This window comes from Eretmochelys imbricata, chromosome 10 (assembly GCF_965152235.1).
Source record: "Eretmochelys imbricata isolate rEreImb1 chromosome 10, rEreImb1.hap1, whole genome shotgun sequence".
NCBI classification, from domain to species: domain Eukaryota; kingdom Metazoa; phylum Chordata; order Testudines; family Cheloniidae; genus Eretmochelys; species Eretmochelys imbricata.
In genome coordinates, this window is record NC_135581.1 from 33,961,133 (window position 1) to 33,983,170 (window position 22,038).

General features: G+C 50.9%; 1 protein-coding gene across 2 annotated transcripts in view; it reads right to left on the bottom strand.

Annotated features, from left to right (window-relative positions):
- Positions 1-22,038, bottom strand: part of TFAP4 (transcription factor AP-4) — a 39,047-nt gene that overhangs the window by 12,436 nt on the left and 4,573 nt on the right. The window contains exons 2-5 of one of the 2 annotated variants that reach the window (XM_077827905.1): positions 17,092-17,257; positions 14,386-14,484; positions 12,531-12,701; positions 8,459-8,542 (exon numbers count right to left, since the gene is read on the bottom strand). In XM_077827905.1, coding sequence (XP_077684031.1) covers positions 8,459-8,542; positions 12,531-12,701; positions 14,386-14,484; positions 17,092-17,257 — 520 coding nt within the window. Of the gene's footprint in view, positions 1-8,404; positions 8,543-12,530; positions 12,702-14,385; positions 14,485-17,091; positions 17,258-22,038 lie in introns of both variants that reach the window. The other variant, XM_077827904.1, reaches the window with a different exon arrangement.

Genomic DNA, 22,038 nt, shown 5'->3' on the forward strand with positions numbered 1-22,038 from the left:
AGAGTGGACCAGATGATACATCTGAGGGAAAGGAGCAGAAAGAGACTCTGCCAATTGGAAGGCATGAGATGCACTGTCCTGGGGTTGGGGATTCCATGACCCCCGCTCCCAAGAGAAGGAGGCAGGTGGTGGTGGTCAGGGACTCTCCTCAGGGGGACTGAGTCATCTATCTGCCGCCCCGACCGGGAAAAATCGAGAAGTCTGCTGCTTGCCAGGAGCTAAGATTCGCGATGTGACGGAGAGACTGACGAGACTCATCAAGCCCTCAGATCGCTACCCCTTCCTGCTTCTTCACGTGGGCACCAATGATACTGCCAAGAATGACCTTGAGCGGATCACTGTGGACTATGTGGCTCTGGGAAGAAGGATAAAGGAGTTTGAGGTGCAAGTAGTGTTCTCATCCATCCTCCCCATGGAAGGAAGAGGCCTGGGTAGGGACCGTCGAATCATGGAAGTCAACGAATAGCTACACAGGTGGTGTCGTAGAGAAGGCTTTGGATTCTTTGACCATGGGATGGTGTTCCAAGAAGGAGTGCTAGGCAGAGACGGGCTCCACCTAACGAAGAGAAGGAAGAGCATCTTCGCAAGCAGGCTGGCTAACCTAGTGAGGAGGGCTTTAAACTAGGTTCACTGGGGGAAGGAGACCAAAGCCCTGAGGTAAGTGGGATACTGGGAGGAGGCATGAGCAGGAGCACGTGAGAGGGGAGGGCTCCTGCCTCATACTGAGAAAGAGGGGCGATCAGCAGGTTACCTCAAGTGCCTATACACAAATGCACGAAGCCTGGGAAACAAGCAGGGAGAACTGGAAGTCCTGGCACAGTCAAGGAATTATGACGTGATTGGAATAACAGAGACTTGGTGGGATAACTCACATGACTGGAGTACTGTCATGGATGGATATAAGTTGTTCAGGAAGGACAGGAAGGGCAGAAAAGGTGGGGGAGTTGCACTGTATGTAAGGGAGCAGTATGACTGCTCAGAGCTCAAAGTATGAAACTGCAGAAAAACCTGAGAGTCTCTGGATTAAGTTTAGAAGTGTGAGCAACAAGAGTGATGTTGTGGTGGGAGTCTGCTATAGACCACCAGACCAGGGGGATGAGGCTTTCTTCCAGCAACTCGCAGAAGTTACTAGATCACAGACCGTGGTTCTCATGGGAGACTTCAATCACCCTGATATCTGCTGGGAGAGCAATACAGGGGTGCACAGGCAATCCAGGAAGTTTTTGGAAAATGTAGGGGACAATTTCCTGGTGCAAGTGCTGGAGGAACCAACTAGGGGCAGAGCTCTTCTTGACCTGCTGCTCACAAACCGGGAAGAATTAGTAGGGGGAAGCAAAAGTGGATGGGAACCTGGGAGGCAGTGACCATGAAATGGTCAAGTTCAGGATCCTAACAAAAGGAAGAAAGGAGAGTAGCAGAATACAGACCCTGGACTTCAGAAAAGAAGACTTTGACACCCTCAGGGAACTGATGGGCAAGATCCCCTGGGAGAATAACATGAGGGGGAAAGGAGTCCAGGAGAGCTGGCTGTATTTTAAAGAATCCTCATTGAGGTTACAGGGACAAACCATCCCGATGTGTCGAAAGAATAGTAAATATGGCAGGCGACCAGCTTGGCTTAACAGTGAAATCCTTGCTGCTCTTAAATACAAAAAAGAAGCTTACAAGAAGTGGAAGATTGGACAAATGACCAGAGATGAGTATAAAAATATTGCTCGGGCTTGCAGGAGTGAAATCAGGAAGGCCAAATCACACCTGGAGTTGCAGCTAGCAAGAGATGTTAAGAGTAACAAGAAGGGTTTCTTCAGGTATGTCAACAACAAGAAGAAAGTCAAGGAAAGTATGGGCCCGTTACTGAATGAGGGAGGCAATCTCGTGACAGAGGATGCGGAAAAAGCTAATTTACTCAATGCTTTTTTTGCCTCTATCTTCATGAACAAGGTCAGCTCCCAGACTACTGCACTGGGCAGCACAGCCTGGGGAGGAGGTGACCAGCCTCTGTGGAGAAAGAAGTGGTTCGAGACTATTTAGAAAAGCTGGACGAGCAAAAGTCCATGGGGCCGGATGCGTTGCATCCGAGAGTGCTAAAGGAGTTGGCGGATGTGATTGCAGAGCCATTGGCCATTATCTTTCAAAACTCATGGCGATCGGGGGAGGTCCCAGATGACTGGAAAAAGGCTAATGTAGTGCCCATCTTTAAAAAAGGGAAGGAGGAGGATCCTGGGAACGACATGCCAGTCAGCCTCACCTCAGTCCCTGGAAAAATCATGGAGCAGGTCCTCAAGGAATCAATTCTGAAGCACTTAGAGGAAAATGATCAGGAACAGTCAGCATGGATTCACCAAGGGCAAGTTATGCCTGACTAATCTAATTGCCTTCTATGATGAGATAACTGGCTCTGTGGATGAAAGGAAAGCAATGGACGTGTTGTTCCTTGACTTTAGCAAAGCTTTTGACACGGTCTCCCACAGTATTCTTGCCGCAAGTTAAAGAAGTATGGGCTGGATGAATGGACTATAAGGTGGATAGAAAGCTGGCTAGATTGTCGGGCTCAACGGGTAGTGATCAATGGCTCCATTTCTAGTTGGCAGCCGGTATCAAGTGGAGCGCCCCAGGGGTCGGTCCTGGGGCTGGTTTTGTTCAATAGATTCATAAATGATCTGGAGGATGGTGTGGATTGCACCCTCAGCAAGTTTGCAGATGACACTAAACTGGGAGGAGTGGTAGATACGCTGGAGGGTAGGGATAGGATACAGAGGGCCCTAGACAAATTGGAGGATTGGGCCAAAAGAAATCTGATGAGGTTCAACAAGGACAAGTGCAGAGTCCTGCACTTAGGACGGAAGAATCCAATACACCACTACAGACTAGGGACCGAATGGCTCGACAGCAGTTCTGCAGAAAAGGACCTAGGGGTTACAGTGGATGAGAAGCTGGATATGAGTCAACAGTGTGCCCTTGTTGCCAAGAAGGCCAATGGCATTTTGGGATGTATAAGTAGGGGCATTGCCAGCAGATCGAGGGACGTGATCGTTCCCCTCTATTCGACATTGGTGAGGCCTCATCTGGAGTACTGTGTCCAGTTTTGGGCCCCACATTACAAGAAGGATGTAGAAAAGTTGGAAAGAGTCCAGTGGAGGGCAACAAAAATGATTAGGGGACTGGAACACATGACTTATGAGGAGAGGCTGAGGGAACTGGGGATGTTTAGTCTTCAGAAGAGAAGAATGAGTGGGGATTTAATAGCTGCTTTCAACTACCTGAAAGGGGGTTCCAAAGAGGATGGCTCTAGACTATTCTCAGTGGTAGCAGATGACAGAAGGAGTAATGGTCTCAAGTTGCAGTGGAGGAGATTTAGGTTGGATATTAGGAAAAACTTTTTCACTATGAGGGTGGTGAAAAACTGGAATGCGTTACCTAGGGAGGTGGTGGAATCTCCTTCCTTAGAAGTTTTTAAGGTCAGGCTTGACAAAGCCCTGGCTGGGATGATTTAGTTGGGGATCGGTCCTGCTTTGAGCAGGGGGTTGGACTAGATGACCTCTTGAGGTCCCTTCCAACCCTGATATTCTATGATTCTATGAAGCCAGGCTTCCTGCCGGCAGCTATGTGCCACCCACTGCCAAGGTAAAATGATGCCTTCAGACCATTCCAGAAAATTCCTATGAGAAGGCAAAGCTCCCACAAAGAGCAAACAAGTTGATCAATGCACAAAAAAAAGTGTGCCTCAGAAATTCACTAATCCAGGAGTGTGCGAGAGAAGCTAGACCTTTAAAACAGGGAATTTTCAAGCATCCATTGGAATCCTGCCGGAGGGCTCTGTAGAAACAGAGTGATAAGGGAAGTGAGTTTTCCCCTCTCAGAAGTCATTTGTGCAGGATTCTCACTCTTGGAGAGCAAGCTCTAGGTGTGGCCCAACACGCAGCACAGCTGAAAAAAGCAGCAACACCAGGCCATCACCAACAGTGTGATCAGGGAAAGGTGCTGCTCTAGGCTGGTCGGAGCAGTAGCTGCACTTGGAGTGAAAGTTCGGTAAGGACCAAAACAAGCATGGGGGTGGGGCAAGAACTGGCCAAATGAAGACACACACAAAAAGTTTGGCTTCCACAGAAGGGAAACTAAACCCTAGTGCACAGAGACTAAACTGGGATTCCCTTCTTGATCCCAAACCAAGCCACAGAGCCCAGTAAGCACATGCAGAGCAGGTGACAGCTATGTTGCAGAACACCTGTGATGAATAGATCTCTAGGACAGGCTGGGGTGAAGGTATTGCCTCAACCCTTGGCATGGCCTCCTTAATTCAAATCACTTAGGTCCTGGCAATGTGAAAGGCAGAGAGAGACACACACTTAGCCACAGTCCTTTCAGTAACAGCACTGCCAGCACATGGGGTTTAAAATGAGGAGACCTTCTTAGAGCTAACAACAAACTCTAGGGACCTTTTGACATGCGGCACAGCGCTCCCACATACACCAGATTTTGCATGACTTTCCCCATTCCAATGATCCAAGCTGCCTGTTCCTCAGGACTGCTGAGACAACAATGTAGTCCTGCAGGGAAATGGGGAGGAGAAGGGAGACTGCCCACCCAGGTGCTCTGTAGCCAAGAAGAAAGTGCATGGAGCTGGGAGCCAGGAGTTCTCTCACATCTCTAGCGAATTGTTTCGGTGCTCTTCAGAGCCCTTATTACCGAGTGGAGCCTCACTCATTAACCTAGGAGACAATCGAGTATCAGCCCCTCATTTTACAATATGGTAACGGATTGCACATGGACCCTTCAGGCAAAACTGAGACTAAGCCCAGGTCTCACATGGTAGATCCAAGTCTTATCTATTCAGCCACCCTGCCTCTCCGAATGAAACTGCCAATTCTACGGGGTTGGCTTCCTGTAACCATTGCTCTACTAAATCAAAGTCCCCTTCCAGAGCCAAGAATCGGACCAGGAATTCCTGAGCTCCAGCATTTGCTTGCTACCTAATGTGACGGAGTTCACTCAGAGTGGCACCTCCTGCCAATCACCGCAGGCATTAGCTTTCTCAGCTGGTATGCCTTCTCCTGGTGGTGCCTCTCTCGCCACCTTCTCCACCTACAGACTTGTCTCACTCCTAGACACGCAGTATCCTCTTCACATCTCGGCCGTGTCACCATCCGTTTTCCCCCTGCACCTTCTTCATCCTCTTCGCAGGGCCTCCAGCCCGCAAGTCCCAGTAGCTAGCCAGGAGTTACCTCTTAGCTCCTCCAGTCCCTGCCACCAACTGCTCTGTCCAAGGTGCTACCATCCTGCAGCCCACTAGGAACACCATCCTCTCTCCTTGGGCTCCCTGAAATCACTGACCCAGCTCTGCCCTGCAGCTCTTTTATTTAAGCCCGCTGGGCTCTGATTGGCTGCTAAGCTGCTTTTAACCTCTTCCTTTCCAGTGTGGCGTGAACACCCCATCAAACCTAGCAAAAAATAAAAGAATAGCAAAATGTGCCAACTCCCCGCAGCTGGTGGCTGGTCCATAGAGAGGATAAGTTACTCCTTTAGTTCAAATGGTAGAGATCTGTGCTGGGATCCAAAAGTCCATGGTTCAAACCAAGCTGATGGCTTAAGCAGGGAGCCCCAATTGTTGCACATGACTGAATTTGTTAGTCCAGTTCTCTTTAAAACTGGGTTGGGTCACACAGCAATGAGCTGTCCTTTAAAGAACTGGTTGGGTAATTAAGTCATTATATCCAATTTGTTATGGCCCGTCACAAAACAGTTGTAGCACATTCAGGTATCTGTCACACGTTTCGATGGCCTGTGTCACATTCAGGCAGGTGTGAGCGTAGGAGGGCCTCCCCAAGACGGACATGGAAGCACGCTGGCAGGACAATCCTTCAGGAGGAATTGGGAGATCTTCTGGGAGAGCAATCTCCCTTGAAGAGCCTGCAATAAGGCAGATGGAATGAGGGCCTGAAGCTCACTCGCTCTGAATCGAGCTGAAGTCACTGGCAACAGGAGAGTCCCCTTCTGTGTAAGGCAAGCTGACAAGGAGCAAGTCCAAGAGGCGCTTCCACAAGCTTTGGCAGGACAGTAATATCCCATTGACACAAAGCACAAGCCCTGCACTAAGCTAATGAGGGACAGCAGCAATGCTGTTTTAACCACACTTGTCTCATCCCATCAGGCTTTAGTTTGGAGAGGTTACTCCCCAGAGCACTCCAGCCCAGCCTGGAGTTGGACATACAGGTCTCCCCCTAGGGTGCTTCAGGGAGGACTTGCAGACTTGCTCCATGAGCCTTACGTGCTCAGGGTAACATGTGCACACGTGCCTGGCACCCCAGCACGTTGTGTTAGGCTCCAAGGAAGAGCCTAATGATGTGACTGTCAGGACTGCAGCACTGACAGGGTCTGAAGCTCCTGAGTGGGCTCCTTCCCCACGCCTTTCCTGCAGAGAGAGCAGGGCACCACCACATCCAGGGAAGCACTGGCACAGCAGAAGCATGTGCAAGCTCCACAGAACAGACATCTGGAGGCCAAACAGCAGAGCTGGCACCGATACCAAGCACCATTCCGGCTGGCAGCTCAGGTTTTTAGCCAGAGCACCCACACTCAGGGCTGGCGCACCAACACGCCAACAATACAAGTGGGAAACATCGAAGACTAAGAGGGTCCCCAAACGAAACAGGCACAATGCACTGCAGAAGACAGGCACCGAAAGGCCCAAGGCCAGAGCTGACAGGTTGGGTACAGGAACCGAGAGGGAATCGACAAGCATCGTCGGGATGCTGGGATCTGATAGAGAGCTAGAGTGATGGCCAACGAAGCAGTTTTCTGCAGGGAGCTCCTTTGCAAACTGTGTTCAAGAAGGAACCGGCTGCAAAATGTGGAAGGCGGCAAGACAGGGAACAAAGCACGTGCCATCAACTTTGCAGAAAGGAGCTAATCGCTTCGAGGGGATTTAAAAAGTAATATCCCACCCTGCCTCTTTCATTACACTCTGCACAGCCAGGGCACTCAATGAGGCAGAGGACCTACAGGAAGAATCTTATACGTGACCATGCAATTCAACTGCACATTAATGCCCAAGGAGGGAACATGGGTCAGATTATGCAGCAACCTTCACTTGGGCATGTCCTGACTTCTGGATGCTTAGCACGCTAGCTTGGTCTGGCCAAACTGGACATTCACAGCCCGCACAATCCATCAGCCTGCTCTTTTCTGTGAGGATTAAGGATATTTCATTTTCCCTGGACATGGAAAGGCTTTTCTATGGAAAGTTCATGGGGGGCACAAACAACATCACATGCTGGGTGGAGTCAGCAGCTCTGAATGGGGGGAGGGGGGGTGTAACATCAGCAATTATTAGGTTAAGAGGCACTGACAGCCCTGAGGGAACCGGCTGGCTTGGGGTGGAGCAGGTGCTTTCAGCGCTAGGTTGCTAGTCCAAACACAGACCAGGTCTGTTGTGAGGGCAGCTAGCTCACAGATGTCCTGCGTGAGGAGAGCTATCAGGTCCTCATAGACAGACTTCTGCAAACCAGAACCCAAGAACTGCCCCTGCTTATCCTCAGCAGAAGAGCCAAAGACTGAACTGGCAATGAACTCCCCCTACTCCTGGATGGACCCCTCCAGGCAGCACTCAGGGAGATTCTCACCTTCCTGCCAACTATGCTGCACCTGCTAGGGGGACATCACACTCCAGCCAGCAGAGCTGTCCACCCAGCATTAACCAGACCACACCTGGCATGGGCCCAAGCAGAGCCAAAGGTCACATTCTCTAGGTCTAGCTCTCCCCCCGCAGAGTGGCATTCAGACACAAGATCTGATCCAACATAACCCAGGCCCTTCTCAACGTGGTCATTCCCCGGTGGGACCACCACCAGTGGTGAAGAAAGCTCCTTGCTACCCAAGGGAGAGAGAGGTGGACCTATGGAATGTGACCGAGACTTCTGGATGGAGGATTAGAGCAAAAGGACTAAGCTACAAGCTGTGGTTCTCCAACCGCCCCCATAGCCACACTCAGGAGCCAGTCCTTCCCCAGCAGCAGCTTCAAATGATGCCCTCAGCCTGCAAGCTGGGAAGACAGTTCTCTGCCACCACTGCCACGTCGCCCCCTCCCAGCAGGAGAGGCGCGAGAAGGCCATGCGCGCTGCGCCCCTTCCCCCTCCCCTGGAGCCGAGAGCATTGCCAACGCCATGCTCTCAGCCCCAGCCAGCCCGAGGATGGAAAGACTCCAAGGTCTTCCTGATGGGAGGTGCATCGTGTCATCGGGCCGCTCCCCCCAACACCCTTGGATTTAAACACCTGCACATGAGGCTGTGGGCAAAACCATCTGAAATCTCCCTGCAGAGGAGCTAAGGACAGGGTCAGCGTTTGGGCCACATGTGATCTCAAGGGGGTTGGGGCGGTGGGAGATGGGAGGCGGGGTCAGCGCACTCACCTGCGTTCGGATCTGCTGCTCACGTTCCAGCTTCTCCTGGTGCAGCAATCTCACCTGTTCCTGCTGCTGTTGGAGCTGCACCTGCTGGGCGATCACCTTGAGCTTCTCAGGGTACATGTGGGCCTCCAAGGAGCGCACCTGCCAGCAATCAGAGAGAGGAGCCCATACCATTGGGTGTGGAAGAGGAGCACAACCCCACCCTCACACATACATCAACCCTGCTTATCAAGACGGCGCCAAGGCAGTCTGGTGGCTTCGTACTATGGTGGAATCCATTTCAGTGCCAGGGATTCCACCAGAGCACATCACGGGTCCTCATAGCACCCACCCCCAAAGGCTTCCATGAGGGAGAGCTGCTCATAGAAGCAGCAGCAGCAAGAGAATTCGGCAACTGCTGGGAGCAACCAGCGCCAAATGCCAAAGGATGTTCCTCTGTGGTGAGGCCCTTGCAACCAGTGCCTCAGGTACACCAGGTGGCAGCATGTGGCTGACATACTCCTTGATGCTGCGCTCCTGCAGTGAAGATGGACGAATGAAGCAAAGAGATAGGAAAGAGCCTGTCTTCCCGACAGCGTGCCTCTGGGAGGAATGCAGTGAGGCTGGGTGTTAGGTAAACACCGCTTGGAGATTTCCAGGGTCCCATAAGGGAAGATATGAATCAGATGCAGATCCGTTGGAGGAACAGATCTAACATGACTCTGGAGCCTGGGCTCCGCTCCTTGGTCAGCACAGATGTCCCCTGTTGGAAGGCTGAGACTGTTATATGCAGTCTTGCACAGGATCAAGTCAGGGGACTCCTGAAAAAAGTTTCTGCTCCACAAACGCAAAGGCCAATTCATTGTCTTCAAACTCCCGTACCAGTGTGATCCACGTGCCATGCTACTGAGAATTCCAGCCATCACTACCACCAGCGCTGGAAGAGACGGGCAATTCCCTCCACTCTGCTTGGCCACCAGGGAATTATCCACCTGAAACTCCACTCCTCTGAGGAGACCATTGCAACAGGATTGTTGCTCTTTGATCTTAGCATGAGACCAACGGGACTCCCACTGCTCTGAAAGGATTTTCAGCCCCTAGGGCAGCGTAGCAGGTTGGGGCATGAGCCAGGCCCCCTACCAGTCACCCTCCAGAGGGGATATAAATGCAGCCTTCCAAAAGCTCCAGTCATTTCGTTCAGTTCTGCTGAAGGTGAAGTTCCCATAACAAGTCACGATGATCAGAACCTAAGCACCAACAGAAACACAGTGCAAGCAGGACACCTGGAAAAGAGCCCCCAAATCAGAGGCACTGGGTCGGCAGGTGACAACCCTGTCTGACTGATCCCTTTCACTCTGCTTCTCTGAAGAGAGGGGACTCTCTCCTCCGTAAAGATACCGTCCCACAGGAGGTGCACACACAATAAGCAGCTCACAGAATGACCAAAAGAAGGAGTACAGCCAATGGAGTGGCAAGAACACGCTGTGCTTTAATATAGACACCTCAGTGGGGTAAGACAGCTCTTCAAAGTTTCAGCTGCTTGGATGTTTGCACCTGAGAGGAGACAGTAAATTAGAAACAAAAAAAACTTTATACAAAAAGATAGGCAATAAGGGACATCTACAATGAAAAAAGGACCTCCCTGAGGGCTGAACAACAAGGGGTCCCTGGCCTTGGGACCAGGTTCAGAGGCTGAAATGGCATTCCCTACTGAGAGCAAATCAAGGCAGTGAGGCTCTATAAGTGTGGAGAAGAGACTGCAGCACTGTGTTACCAGATTTCTGCAACAGAAACACACTGAGACAGCCCACGGGGACAGCTTTGCCTTGAAACGGCAGCCAAGTTCCAAGCTAGCCGGGCCATGGCACCATGCATCACTCCAGGCACTTCGACGTAGTCATGGCACTGCCAAATGGTGCAAAAACCTGGATGGCTCTTTTAGGGCTTTAGTCCACTCAAGGCAGAAGCCGAAGACCTTTCAGCACAGAACACACGGGGAAAGGCCTCACCAGGATGGGCGTGAGGAGAGCTGGCAGGAAAATAGGCTGGCATCTGACACTGTCTTGGGGAGGAATCTCAAAAGTCCATAGCACTCACCTGAACCTCCAAGTCTGGCAACCACTAAGGACCTCTGAAGATCAACAGGAAGGTCAAATCAGCTTTCCAAGCACAGCCTTGCCCTACCTTCACTCGGAGCAACCCAAGGGGCAAGCCAGGAGACAGACTTGAGAGCACAGGGGTGCAGGACTATGAGCATGGCTGGTCTTCCCCGTAGCGACAACCAACTCCACCACACGGTCTCAGAGTGGGAGGGAGAGCCAGCTAGCACCATCTTCTGGGAACAGTTTTTTTTCCTCCAGCTCTTGCAAGAGGGTCTGCGTTAGGGGCCTGCCGCCCACCCCTCTTTCACCAGCTGAGCCAAAATGAAGTAAATGAGCATGACAAACTGGTCGGAGAGAGTTCCTAGCCCAGGTACTTCACAGTCATGGCCCTTGTGGAATCCCAGACTGGCTTCAGCTCTATGTCACCCATCTTGAAGAGCTTCAGTAGGAACCAGGAAAGAGCAGAATCCTCACATGAATAGGACGAATTTGGCGTTCCCACAGTGGGAGAGAATTTAGCATCATCCGAGTCCAGAGAGCAGCCTCTGTCACCCTGGTTCTCTGCCTGCCCTGATGCAGGCAGCTGGAATTATTGAGGGGATTGGGAGAGGAGCTGGGAGGCCTTAGATTTGGAAAGCAGAGATATCAAAATCTCCTGTGCTGGGAGAGCCAACTGCCTCAGCACAAGTACTCCAACTGCTGGGTCCAGGCTAGAGGGATGCTTCCAAGCAGATAAGGAAGGCCTCATTGAAACCTTGCAGGGGACCAGGAGCAATCAGGGTAGGCACCAAGCATGCACCAATACTCAGAATCCGCACTCCTTCTCCCCTTTCAGTGGATGAGTTCTGGAGGGGGAGAAATCTGAAGGCCTTGATGCAAAGCTGCCTGGAACCAAAGCCCTCAGGGAGGGAGCGTCAGCACCTCCATCTTGACTGTGGAGGTTCCACCTCATTTCATGACCTAGAGCTCCGCATCCAGGCTTCAAGCCTGAAGGCCCAAGCGCACCAAGGAACCAGCACTGGGCAGAGCCCGTGGCTTCAATGGGAATGGAGCCGTGTGCTTCACTGGACCGAGCAGTTCACAGCCCAGTCTGCACCATCACGGCGTGCAAGCGCAGAGTTTGGTGCTCCACTATCTTGACTAGCTCAGGGCTGAGTTTTGAGATTTACTCTTTAAAGCAGTCTGGGCCAGCCACAGACTGGACTTCCAGGAGTCTGCCTGGGGTGCCTCAAGGAGGGCAGTGAGGTGCCCCACATTTCAATGCCAGGAGCAAAACTCGTAGACAACAGCCAGCCTGCACATCCCGGCCTAGGGAGACAGCACAGGCATCCATCACAGACACAGCTCTGCCACACAGATGTGACCTGGAGGTAAGGAGCAGCCCTGCTCTGCCTTCTGACACACACCAGTGAAGACGCGGCCCGTCAAGAGACATGAATGCGCCCAGCAAGGCTGAGGCGGATACAGCCAGAGCCCTGATGGGCTACAAGAACATGCTGTGACCACAGAACATAGGCAATTGACAGGCAAACAATGACAAGGGCAGCAACAGCACGTCAGGAGCTCCTGAGCCAAGGGGGAAAATGGCTGGAACACGGGGAAGGCAGCGCATATATCCTTCAGGACACGGCACACAGCGTCCGGCACAGTGCCAGGATCCCACTCTACCTGCTTACAAATTGTAGTCGCTTCACCAAGACAAAAGAAATTCCTGGCAGATGGTACTTCAGAGAAATTAGTGTCTCAGCACATCTCATCTGGGTTGATCTGCCATCGTGCACTAGAGGGCGCCACAAGACTGCAGACTGCCTGCACTACCCTGCTGCAAGCACAAGGGGCCAGGAGCACAGACGGCTGCCTCCCTGAGGAGTCAATCTGCTGGTGAGCAGGTGGCACAGGCTGGGTCCTCTCCTCCTCCAGTCACAACCCTGAACAGGCTCCTCAGAGGCTGTCAGTTCCCCCAGACACCACTGCCTGGAGAGCAGAGCACCCTCCTTGCACCAGCTACCTTGTGTCCAGGTTGTCTACACCCCCTGCACAGGCCTCACCTGCTCCTCCAGCATCATGCGGACCGAGCGCTCCTTGTCAAGCTGCTGTCGGAGTTCGATCATTTCTCGGCGCAGATCCTCTGCCTTCTCGTCCTCCCAGATGTCTGGCGAGCCAATGCCCTCGTCCTTGTCCTCTGCCCGCCGCCGCTTCGGGGAGGAGCCACTGAACTCCTGCCAATAAAACAAAGTTAGAGGCAAAGGGACCAAACGGTGACCACAGGGCCTGTCAACGAATACCCTTCCATCACCACAGGGATCCCAGAGCATGCCACAGATTGCACAGCAAAGTGCAGCCACCTCTGGAATGGAACACAGCAGCACACAAGAACAGGACAACAGCAAGTGAAGAACCCATATCAGGGTAAACGCAGGGCAGCAGCAGCAATGGTTAGCGTCAGGAGACTCCTTTTCTGTATCCTTCAGCTTCTGAAGGGGGGATAATAACCTTCACTCCGCCCCTTTGTGAAAAAAAGATCTATAGATGAAAAGGGCTAAGTGCCAGCAGTTACTAATTACCCCACTGGCACTTGCCTAGACAGGGGGTTAAAACTCCTAGTGACACACATTTCAGCAAACAATCTGATAGAGCAGCTCAGGACATCTCCAGGAGCACAGTGGTTTTCTGGCACAATGCTGGGCTCAGGACCCACGCCCAGGGAAAGTGCTCTCTCCCCTCAGTCACCACCAGCACTTCCTGCTGTGTCCCTGAGCTTGTGTCAGTCTCCCACACAAACTCTGTCCCTAGGCTTGATCCTGCTTCACTTGATAGCCAACAAGATCACAGCCAGGGATGAGCCGCTGACACACTCCAGCCACGCTACAGCCTTCTTGGACAACTCTCCAGAAACGCCCGAGAACTGTAACCCAGCCTGTAAAAGCCATCAATATTTTGGTCACATGCAAACAGATTTATCCAGTTTTAAAACACAGTCAGCTCCCCAGCTAGGGCCCAAGTTCCTGCTACACCGAAATGGAGTAGCAAGGAGTGCAGCACTGTGAATGCCATCCCACCAGTGAGGGGTTAAAACGAGCTCGCCTTTGGCCCTGCCAGAATATTAAAACCCCCGCAAAAGTGAGCTGTGGGCTCATCATGCATTCGCCACTAGTGCTGACAGCTACATGGCTGCAGCCTCTGCCTGCACAGTCCCAGCTAGCTAAGCCAAGGTGCATTGGCACAGCTGTGTGGGGTCCCAGGGCTGGAGAGCAGGGGTACTGCAGGTCAGGAACCCAAACCAGACCAGACCCTCACTTAAATAAGCACTGAGCACATTATCAGAGTGGAAAGTCACTGCCAACAAGGCACCTGGAGCAGCTAGTCAGCTTAAGGACATCCTATCCAATGAGCAACTCCCCATTCACTTTGCCCTCTGCAGGGGCAGGTTACATCAGGTTTGTGCTGCTTCTTGTCAGTTTCCCAGCAAAACAGATGCAGCAAAGCTCTGAGATCTGGATCACGCAAGCACAGGGACAGGTCAAGATGACTGGGATACACACCCAGGCAGGGAAGAGGCCTATACCCAACTTCACCGTGTCACAAGGATAAGCGGCAGGAAGTCTCCCCTCCCATCCCCACAGGGTTTCCACTCCTGATCTAGAAGAGTTTGGGGGAGAAGCAGGAGGCCTGACTGGCCACGCACCCAGAGAGAGCAGAGCAACTCCACCAGGTGACGCACAGAGAGACCCAGCGACATTCCATCAGCTAACCAATACCGACCGGGATGGGTGGGGATTACATTGGGCAATACAAATGCTTCTCATGCTTGCTAAGGGGCCTGGGTTATTCTGTGTTCTGGAGCTTTCCTGGCAGAGAGGTCGGAAAGGGGAATAGCGGAGAGAAAAGCAGCAGTTGTACTACCTGGATGAACCGCTTGAGCTGTGTGTTCTGCTGCAGTAACCGAGTCTTCTCCTGCTCCAGGGAGAAGATGTATTCAGCTGTTTGCTGGAGAATCGCCGCCTTGGGAGAACCAGCAAAGAGGGTTAGTGGCACAGGAAGGTCAGTGTGTCATCATCTCCCCACTCATGCTCCCCACCCCTCAATATTCCCCCCCAACCAACAAATATAACTGGAGATTTGTTCCTGTACCCCTTCCAAAAAGCATCTGTCAGACAGCTGGAGTCCTTGCACCAAATGGCGACTGGGGGTAGGAGACAAACTGCCACTACTCCCAGATTAACTATCCTATCAGTGTAGTAGCTCCCCGTGAAGATGAGCCCCCAGTCATCTGCCTCCCAGGCCCCTAAGCCATAAGTGTTCCCCACTCAACCCCTGACCAGAAAGACTCCTCAGTGCTTGTGAAGTGCTAAAAGGAGCTCCCCCCAGACAATGAAATGTACCTTGGCCCTCAGTGCACTGGTGGTAGCCGTGAGCCACCTCCTTCCCCAGCTGGAACCCCAACTTGTTCTGGACCTGCCTTTACAGCTGCTCCTAGCACTCTGCCAATGGGCCATGCCAGCATCAGCCTCCTAGACCACCCACAGCACCTCCTGGAAGCCCCAGAGCCTATGCCCCAAAGAGCCAGGGGTTAGCATCTGAGAGTTACTTGGTGGCCTGCGATGCAAGTTGCTTGGTCTCAGCTCAATTCCTAGCGTACAAGTTTCTATGTTACAAAATCTACCAGTGTACGAGGCACTAACCGGCCCCTTTGATCTCAGTCTGAGAAGAACTGAATGAGACTTCAAGTCCCCTCTCCTCCATGGAGAGGGCATTCTCTCCAGGTCAGCTAAGCACAATGGCAGGGCAACATGGCAGATGCCCACCCTGCTGCTGCCCATGCTGCACCAATAAGCAGAGAACTTCACACACACATACCCCCAGCCCCAAACCACCACCACGTTTCCTTTCTGGAAGCATCATTAGCAGCTGCCTAGTTAGCTCGGCAGGAGCAGCATTTACAGCCCTGCATAAGGATGAGAGCAAACATGTGACAAACATTCTCACACTGAGGGGATATGTAGGGTGGGCTGCAGGGCTCCATGTAAGTCACAGGAGTCATTTCACAATCCGAAGGGGTTCAATTAATCCTTTTTGAATAGCGGGGCTGTTCACATGCCTGCGATTTTAAAAGACATTTCCGGTGCAAAAGGAAAGTCATAGCAAGCTGTGGCTCTACACGAGACATTCACAGCAGCATCCATAAATAGCAGCTGCAAAGACCAAAGTTACTAGCACTGTTTGCCACAACTTTATATGCTCCAGGAAGGCCAAGAGGGAACAGAGCAAGCCAGGTAGCCCAGACAACAACATGGGGAACTTTAGCAACACTGAGATCTAGGAGCACCTAAGCCCTGCTGGGCTCCTTGGTCTTATATTAGTAGAAACTAAGTGCTTCAGTGCCTAACTGGCTGTGTGCCTAGGCTGTGATGTGCTTCATCGGAAGCCAGTTTGCTCGCAAGAAGCTGTAAGGGGCTCACTGGCAAAAGAATCCTGTCCTGCAAAGTCCAGGAACTCAAAGATAAGAGACTCTGCTCCCTTGTCTCCTGCAGCGCTCCTAAGTCTTGCAGGAGATGGGAAAGGGCTCTCAGCTCTCTAGGGTTTAAGATACTTCTACCTCCCCCCCCCCCCCCCCGCCGCCAAAATGTATGAACTAGTCCTGTCACCACCACCACCACTCCCTGCTCTGGAACTCCTGGGAGGAATTGCTCAGGACAGAAGCAGCGCTCCGGGACCTAGCACCAACGTATGCACACAGAGTGTTCCATGTTTATGCCATCCTGATTTTTTCAATGTCCTGGGTATTTAAGGCACATCACAGGTGCGTGCCCCAGGAATTCCCCACACAGAACATTCTACTAGCACAGGTAAAATTGCTTCACTGGTAACAGCCTTATATGAGGCAACAACACCATCAGTTTTACAATCCCTACTCACTAAAGAGCAGGGAAGTGGCCAGTGACAGTAATTTACCTAAATATTCTAGGTTTCAGAGTAGCAGCCATGTTAGTCTGTATCTGCAAAAAGAAAAGGAGTACTTGTGGCACCTCAGAGACTAACAAATTTATTTGAGCATAAGCTTTCGTGAGCAGCAGCTCACGAAAGCTTATGCTCAAATAAATTTGTTAGTCTCTAAGGTGCCACAAGTACTCCTTTTCTTTTTGCTAAATTTTCTAGTTATCTTGCCACGCCACTCATTGGTTTGACATGAAAAATGCAACGTGCATATTTGCTCTACAACATGTCTACACACTCTTAACATATCACTAGTGTAGTCTATGAATTGCAAGGCTAAGGGAACTTCTATATTACTTACCTTCACTATAATTTCAGTGCTCACGCTACCTTCCCCCCGCCCCCCTCAAGTTCGTCATCTCATTACATAATCACAGGAGCAACCTTAACTACAAGCTGAAGTTTTCTGTGTGAGCTTATTTTACTTAGGAGATTTTTTTAGATTCACATGGTTGGGAGATTGAGTTACTTAATGACAGAATGTCACTGCTACAAAGCAATGGGCCAGCAACAAGTTAATAGCTAGAGGATCCTGGCAGCTCAGACAGAATCTGGACACCCACCCTGGAACATGTGCACACCCTCACAGCCATACAGACACAGACTCCCCCTCACCTTACTGAGCTTCTCCCCGTCTGTGTGTGGAATGAGGGTTTTCAGAGACTGGAAGCCAGCATTGATGCTCTGCATCCGCCTTCGCTCGTTGCTGTTCGCAATTTCTCTGCGTATCCGCCGCTCCTGGTCCCGCTGGGTCTCTGGGGTCAGTGGGATGTTGGCCAGGCTGAGAGGGAGACAGAGGGTTAGCTGGGACAGGCAATGCTCAAGAGGACAGGCAATGCCCACTCCAAACCTGAAGATGAAGGTTCACTCTTTTTACCATAAAGAAAAGGAGTACTTGTGGCACCTTAGAGACTCACCAATTTATTTGAGCATAAGCTTTCGTGAGCTACAGCTCACTTCATCGGATGCATCATAAGCTCACAAAAGCTTATGCTCAAATAAATTGGTGAGTCTCTAAGGTCCACAAGTACTCCTTTTCTTTTTGCGAATTCAGACTAACACGGCTGTTATTCTGAAACCTGTCTTTTTACCATGATATACTACATTACAGGATAGAGCCCCAGAGGGTGCTCTTCCCAGATGCTACCTGTTTTGCAAGAACCAGATTGGTAGTCAAAGAAACTTTCAGGGAACCAAACAAAAGATTATTCTCCTGAGATGGAGGAGCAGCCGTTCCTGCACTTCACCTCAAGCTACAGATCTACAGTCCTTTTTCCAGGCAGTGATCACAACCTGAGATCACACCTACACCTGGAGTTGGGCGGGGGTCATTTTCATGAGAATTTGGAGGTGTCTGGGGAATTGCGGCTAATCCAAACTAACTCCCAACGTCCTTTTCCGGGTATTTAAATTCAGGGATTGCTGGGACCTTGCATTTTAAGATCTGCTACATGGGACAGTCCTGTGGGTAAAGATGGTGCTGATCCTCCCGAAGGAAGGACAGAAACCTAGTCAATGTCAGTCACTCCCTCTTGGGCTACTGTGCCGGCAGAAACTAACCAGGCCCCATCAGCCTCATACTTCCTACATGAAGCACTTTCTGCCCAGAAGAGGTAGAGGACAAGGTGCTGCTGCCCCTGAAGGACAGAGCAGCATCCAAGTGATTTTAGGGCAGAGGTGAGGGAAGAGCTAGGAATGGGAACCATACCTGGGAGGGACATCACACCATTCCAGTGGTTGGGGGAGCAATCGGCTTTCCAAACTGAGAGACTAACTGCTTTGGGACTCTGCTCCTATTAATGACAACAGTTTATTTGAGCCCAAAGACCTTTCACACCATCTTGTTTTTGAGGGATGGGGGAGAAGAGGAGTTTCCCCACCCTCACTGCAAGCAGGTGTGATTCAAAGACTGCCTGCTCCCCAACTCTCATTCCACAGCCACACCACCGCAGGCTGAGATCTCTTGCAACCTCCAGAATTATGCAGGATCAGAGCAGAACAAAGCTTGGCTAGGAGGCCACTAAAGAAAATCCAAGGTGCTGAAGAAAGTGGTGATGCAGTAGGTGCACTACTCCTTGAATTAATATTAAAAAGACCCAATGCCCCGGATGAGACTAGGGACACTGCATCTTTCAGATGAGGCTTAGTACGGAGGGCCTAGACATACGTATTCATTAGAGCCCAGGGTACCTCTTGTAAGACAAGGCATCAGCCCCAGCAGTCTGCCCAACTTCTAACTTGGTCATTGCATTCTACTTCACTGAACAACCAATTCACTTTCAATTGGACACAGTGGCCTCTCCTTGCTGTCATACCCTGTTGCGGACTGGTTACCTGCACTATGAAATTGCTAGGTTCAGTCCCTGCGGGGCTCCATTTCACCACTGGACACAATGACTCCAATACAGAGAGATGGGAAGAGTCTTTGGAATCCTTCAGTTCAAAGGTGCTAAGCAAGACCAAGGTAAAGGGACCCTCCAGTACCAGCGGAGCAGAGCCTGGCCCTGAGCTGGTCACTGCAGCAGCTGAGGAGTCACAGCTCCTCCAGGATGTGTTTGAGGGCTGTGAAAGGTGCAGGGCTGGGCAGGGAAGAGGGAGGACTAAAAGATTGAGAGAGCTGGTGAGCTGCAGCAAGGGCCTCTGGTTACTCACCACCCCGCCGCCGCCCACCCCACCCCCCCCCCGCAACTTCTCCATAGTAAGAAAGAGCCAAGCATCTAAGCTGAGGTCCCTGTAGGGCCAGCCTGTGTGTGTGGCCCTGGTAGAATCGGATGAGAGGCCCCCTCCCCCTCTTGCTGATGGCTTCCAGATGATCACTCCCAGCAGAGGCAGCCCCCACCCCACCCAAAGCCACGGCTCCCGCCTGCTTCCTGCTGCCTCTGCTGCGCGTTCCGTTCCCGAGTGATCTGGCAGACTGGCCAGGAAAACACTTCCCACACCAAACGCCACCAAGCAGCTAGTTGGAGGAAGAGAGGGAGGAAGAAACATTGTGGTCAGTCCTGCAGGGGAACCTGGGCTTGACCATGACCAGCTCACAAGTTTTTAAACTCTGTCTACACTAGTGTTTAAAACCATGCCAACCCATATTCCCAGTCCAGACTATTCCTCAACAGAGGGCATTTTTGAGGCCCAGGAGAAGAAAAGAGAACCGGGTGGCTTAATGCTAACACAGAATATATTTTATTAAAACCAAACGTTGAACTCCACAACAAGGTGAAGCAGTGTTTACACAGTACCCCCAGTTCTGGATCTATCCCTCCATGCCTTCTATGCAATGCACGACCAGCAGCCTCATCCTCATAACAAACCTACACATGTGGCCCATGTCGCAGAGCAACAGGAGACTGATTCATGTGCCAGGCCTTGGAATAGCAATCCTGGCCCACTGACAGAGACAATACTTTAGGAAAGACTATTGGCAATTTCAAAGGTCACATACCTTGCAAATCACTGAAAAGCTTTAGGCCATTGGAGAGCTGGGAATGCTACTTAACAATGCTAAAGAGGTGGTTTCTAGCCCTGACCAGCTATGAGATGCATGCCTTTAAAAAAAAAAAAACCACAGACCACGTCTTTCTGATTACTATCTTATATTTCGTGTATTTTCCAATCATGATGTTAGTAGCCGCTATATCAAGAATTAGACATAGAAAGCAGCTTTCTAAGGATATGAACTATTCCATTATGTATGTACAATAGCCAAGACTGCATGAGAATTCAGTTACTAAAGTCATAGTGGAATTCAGGAACAATGAAAATTGCGCTTCCAGCCACCTGCTATCCACTGTCACTTGTTAACAGCCAGCAAGATCTCAGCCTAAGAGATTCCGTATTAACTCACCCTAACAGCCACTTTCCTCTCTGTTAACTACCCTGATGTGTCTTGCAGGCACCAGTCCTGGCCAGCTGTGTCAAGTACACTACAAGCAACCTGCAAAGACAACCAGAAAGGGAAGACACTGCAAGTGCGAGGAGAGCCTCAGACAGAAGAAGCTATACAAATGCAAAGTATTAAAGACTAGTGACTGTTTCCTAGAGCGAAGAAAGATCACATTGCTTGACATTGCAAATGGAGATTTACAGTTTATTTGCCCATTTTCGTTCATGTTATACAACAGAAGTGCAAAATGGGCTAATGGGGGCGATCCAATACACCAGGTATGAGCCAGCACCTGGGCACAACAGGGCCAGAGACTCAGCCTGACCTCTCAACCTTCTCCTCCTTTTGTGGGCTGAAGTTCAATTTCTAAGGGTGCAGTCAGTAGCCAGTAGTGTCAAGTCATAAAAAAAGCTGCTGAACTTCAGGGCAGCACCCACAAGTTCATCACATCATAGCCAAGGTGACAGGAAAGAAAAAAAGAGCAAAGCCCCTGGACAAGGGTTCGCCATTATATAAATGACACGTTCTTACCACCCCAGGAAACAGAAGGCTCTGAAAGCCAGAGCCCCAAGGGAGGAGCAACAAGAGAACAGAGACTGGGGTTCACGCCACAAGAGTGCGATATTAAAGCACAGTTCTGTTCCGAAGAGCAGTTGTCAGACCTGTGCCCATGTATATTCAGGGTCCCCTAAAGTACATTCTTGCTCGCATTAGCGCAGCGAGCACAGGCCTGCTCTATTCAGTCTTGAACACCAGGTTTCTTAACTAAATCAACTGCTGAGCCAAAATTCCTCCTTTAACTTTTCCTAAGCAACCCTAGTGAAGGCAATGGGATTGCACAAGTATGGTTCAGGGCCGTACATCTGGCAGTGCCTTGGTTATTGGGGAAGATGGGCAAAAAGGAACCCAGCCTGTCTCTCCGAGCCCATACTGAGTTCACAGCCTGACAGTTAGGGGAAATACCTTCTTACTCCGCTGTCACTGAATGTGGAACCCCATTGTGCTATTGGTCACACAGCGAGAGTGAAAGCACAAGTGAAAACACAGATGAAAGCACATGTGACTATTCAACAAATATATTCAGAAGGATCTGAAGACAAGACAGTCTCTCACTGCTAACTCCAAGGCCACTTCACCGCTCAAGACAAACAATCTTGCAGATCGGCTCTGGCCCTGCAGTTCTGTAGGGATACCAAAGGTGGATAGCAGGGCTTCATGGGGCAAGCATGACTCCAGTGCAGGTGCTGGCAGGACCATCGAGAAGGCTGCTCTGGCCCATATATTGAGGTTAACTCTTTCCTACCCTGCATCCTCACAAAACCAATCAGTGATCCCACAAATTCCAGCTGGATCCGTCCAGAAATACCCTGGTCTGTGCCCACAAGCCAGAAGACCAACCCAGGGTTGGCCGAAACAAGACCCACTCATCCAACTGTTCTATACTAAAAATCCCAAGCCATCCTCATCTTTAACGGGGCAGTGATCTGCTCCATTCTGGCCTGAGGTGGGCCTGTAGCCTTTCTGAGCATCATCCCCATATTAAAGATAGAGCAGACTGTACATGCTTACTTTTTTTTTTTTTTTTGGTAAGTGAAACCCTCAGGTCTCACATGTGGCCGCTACGGCTTTCTTTTGAGAACAGCTATGAGCCCCAGCTGCTATTTGTGTCTGGGATAGTCTAA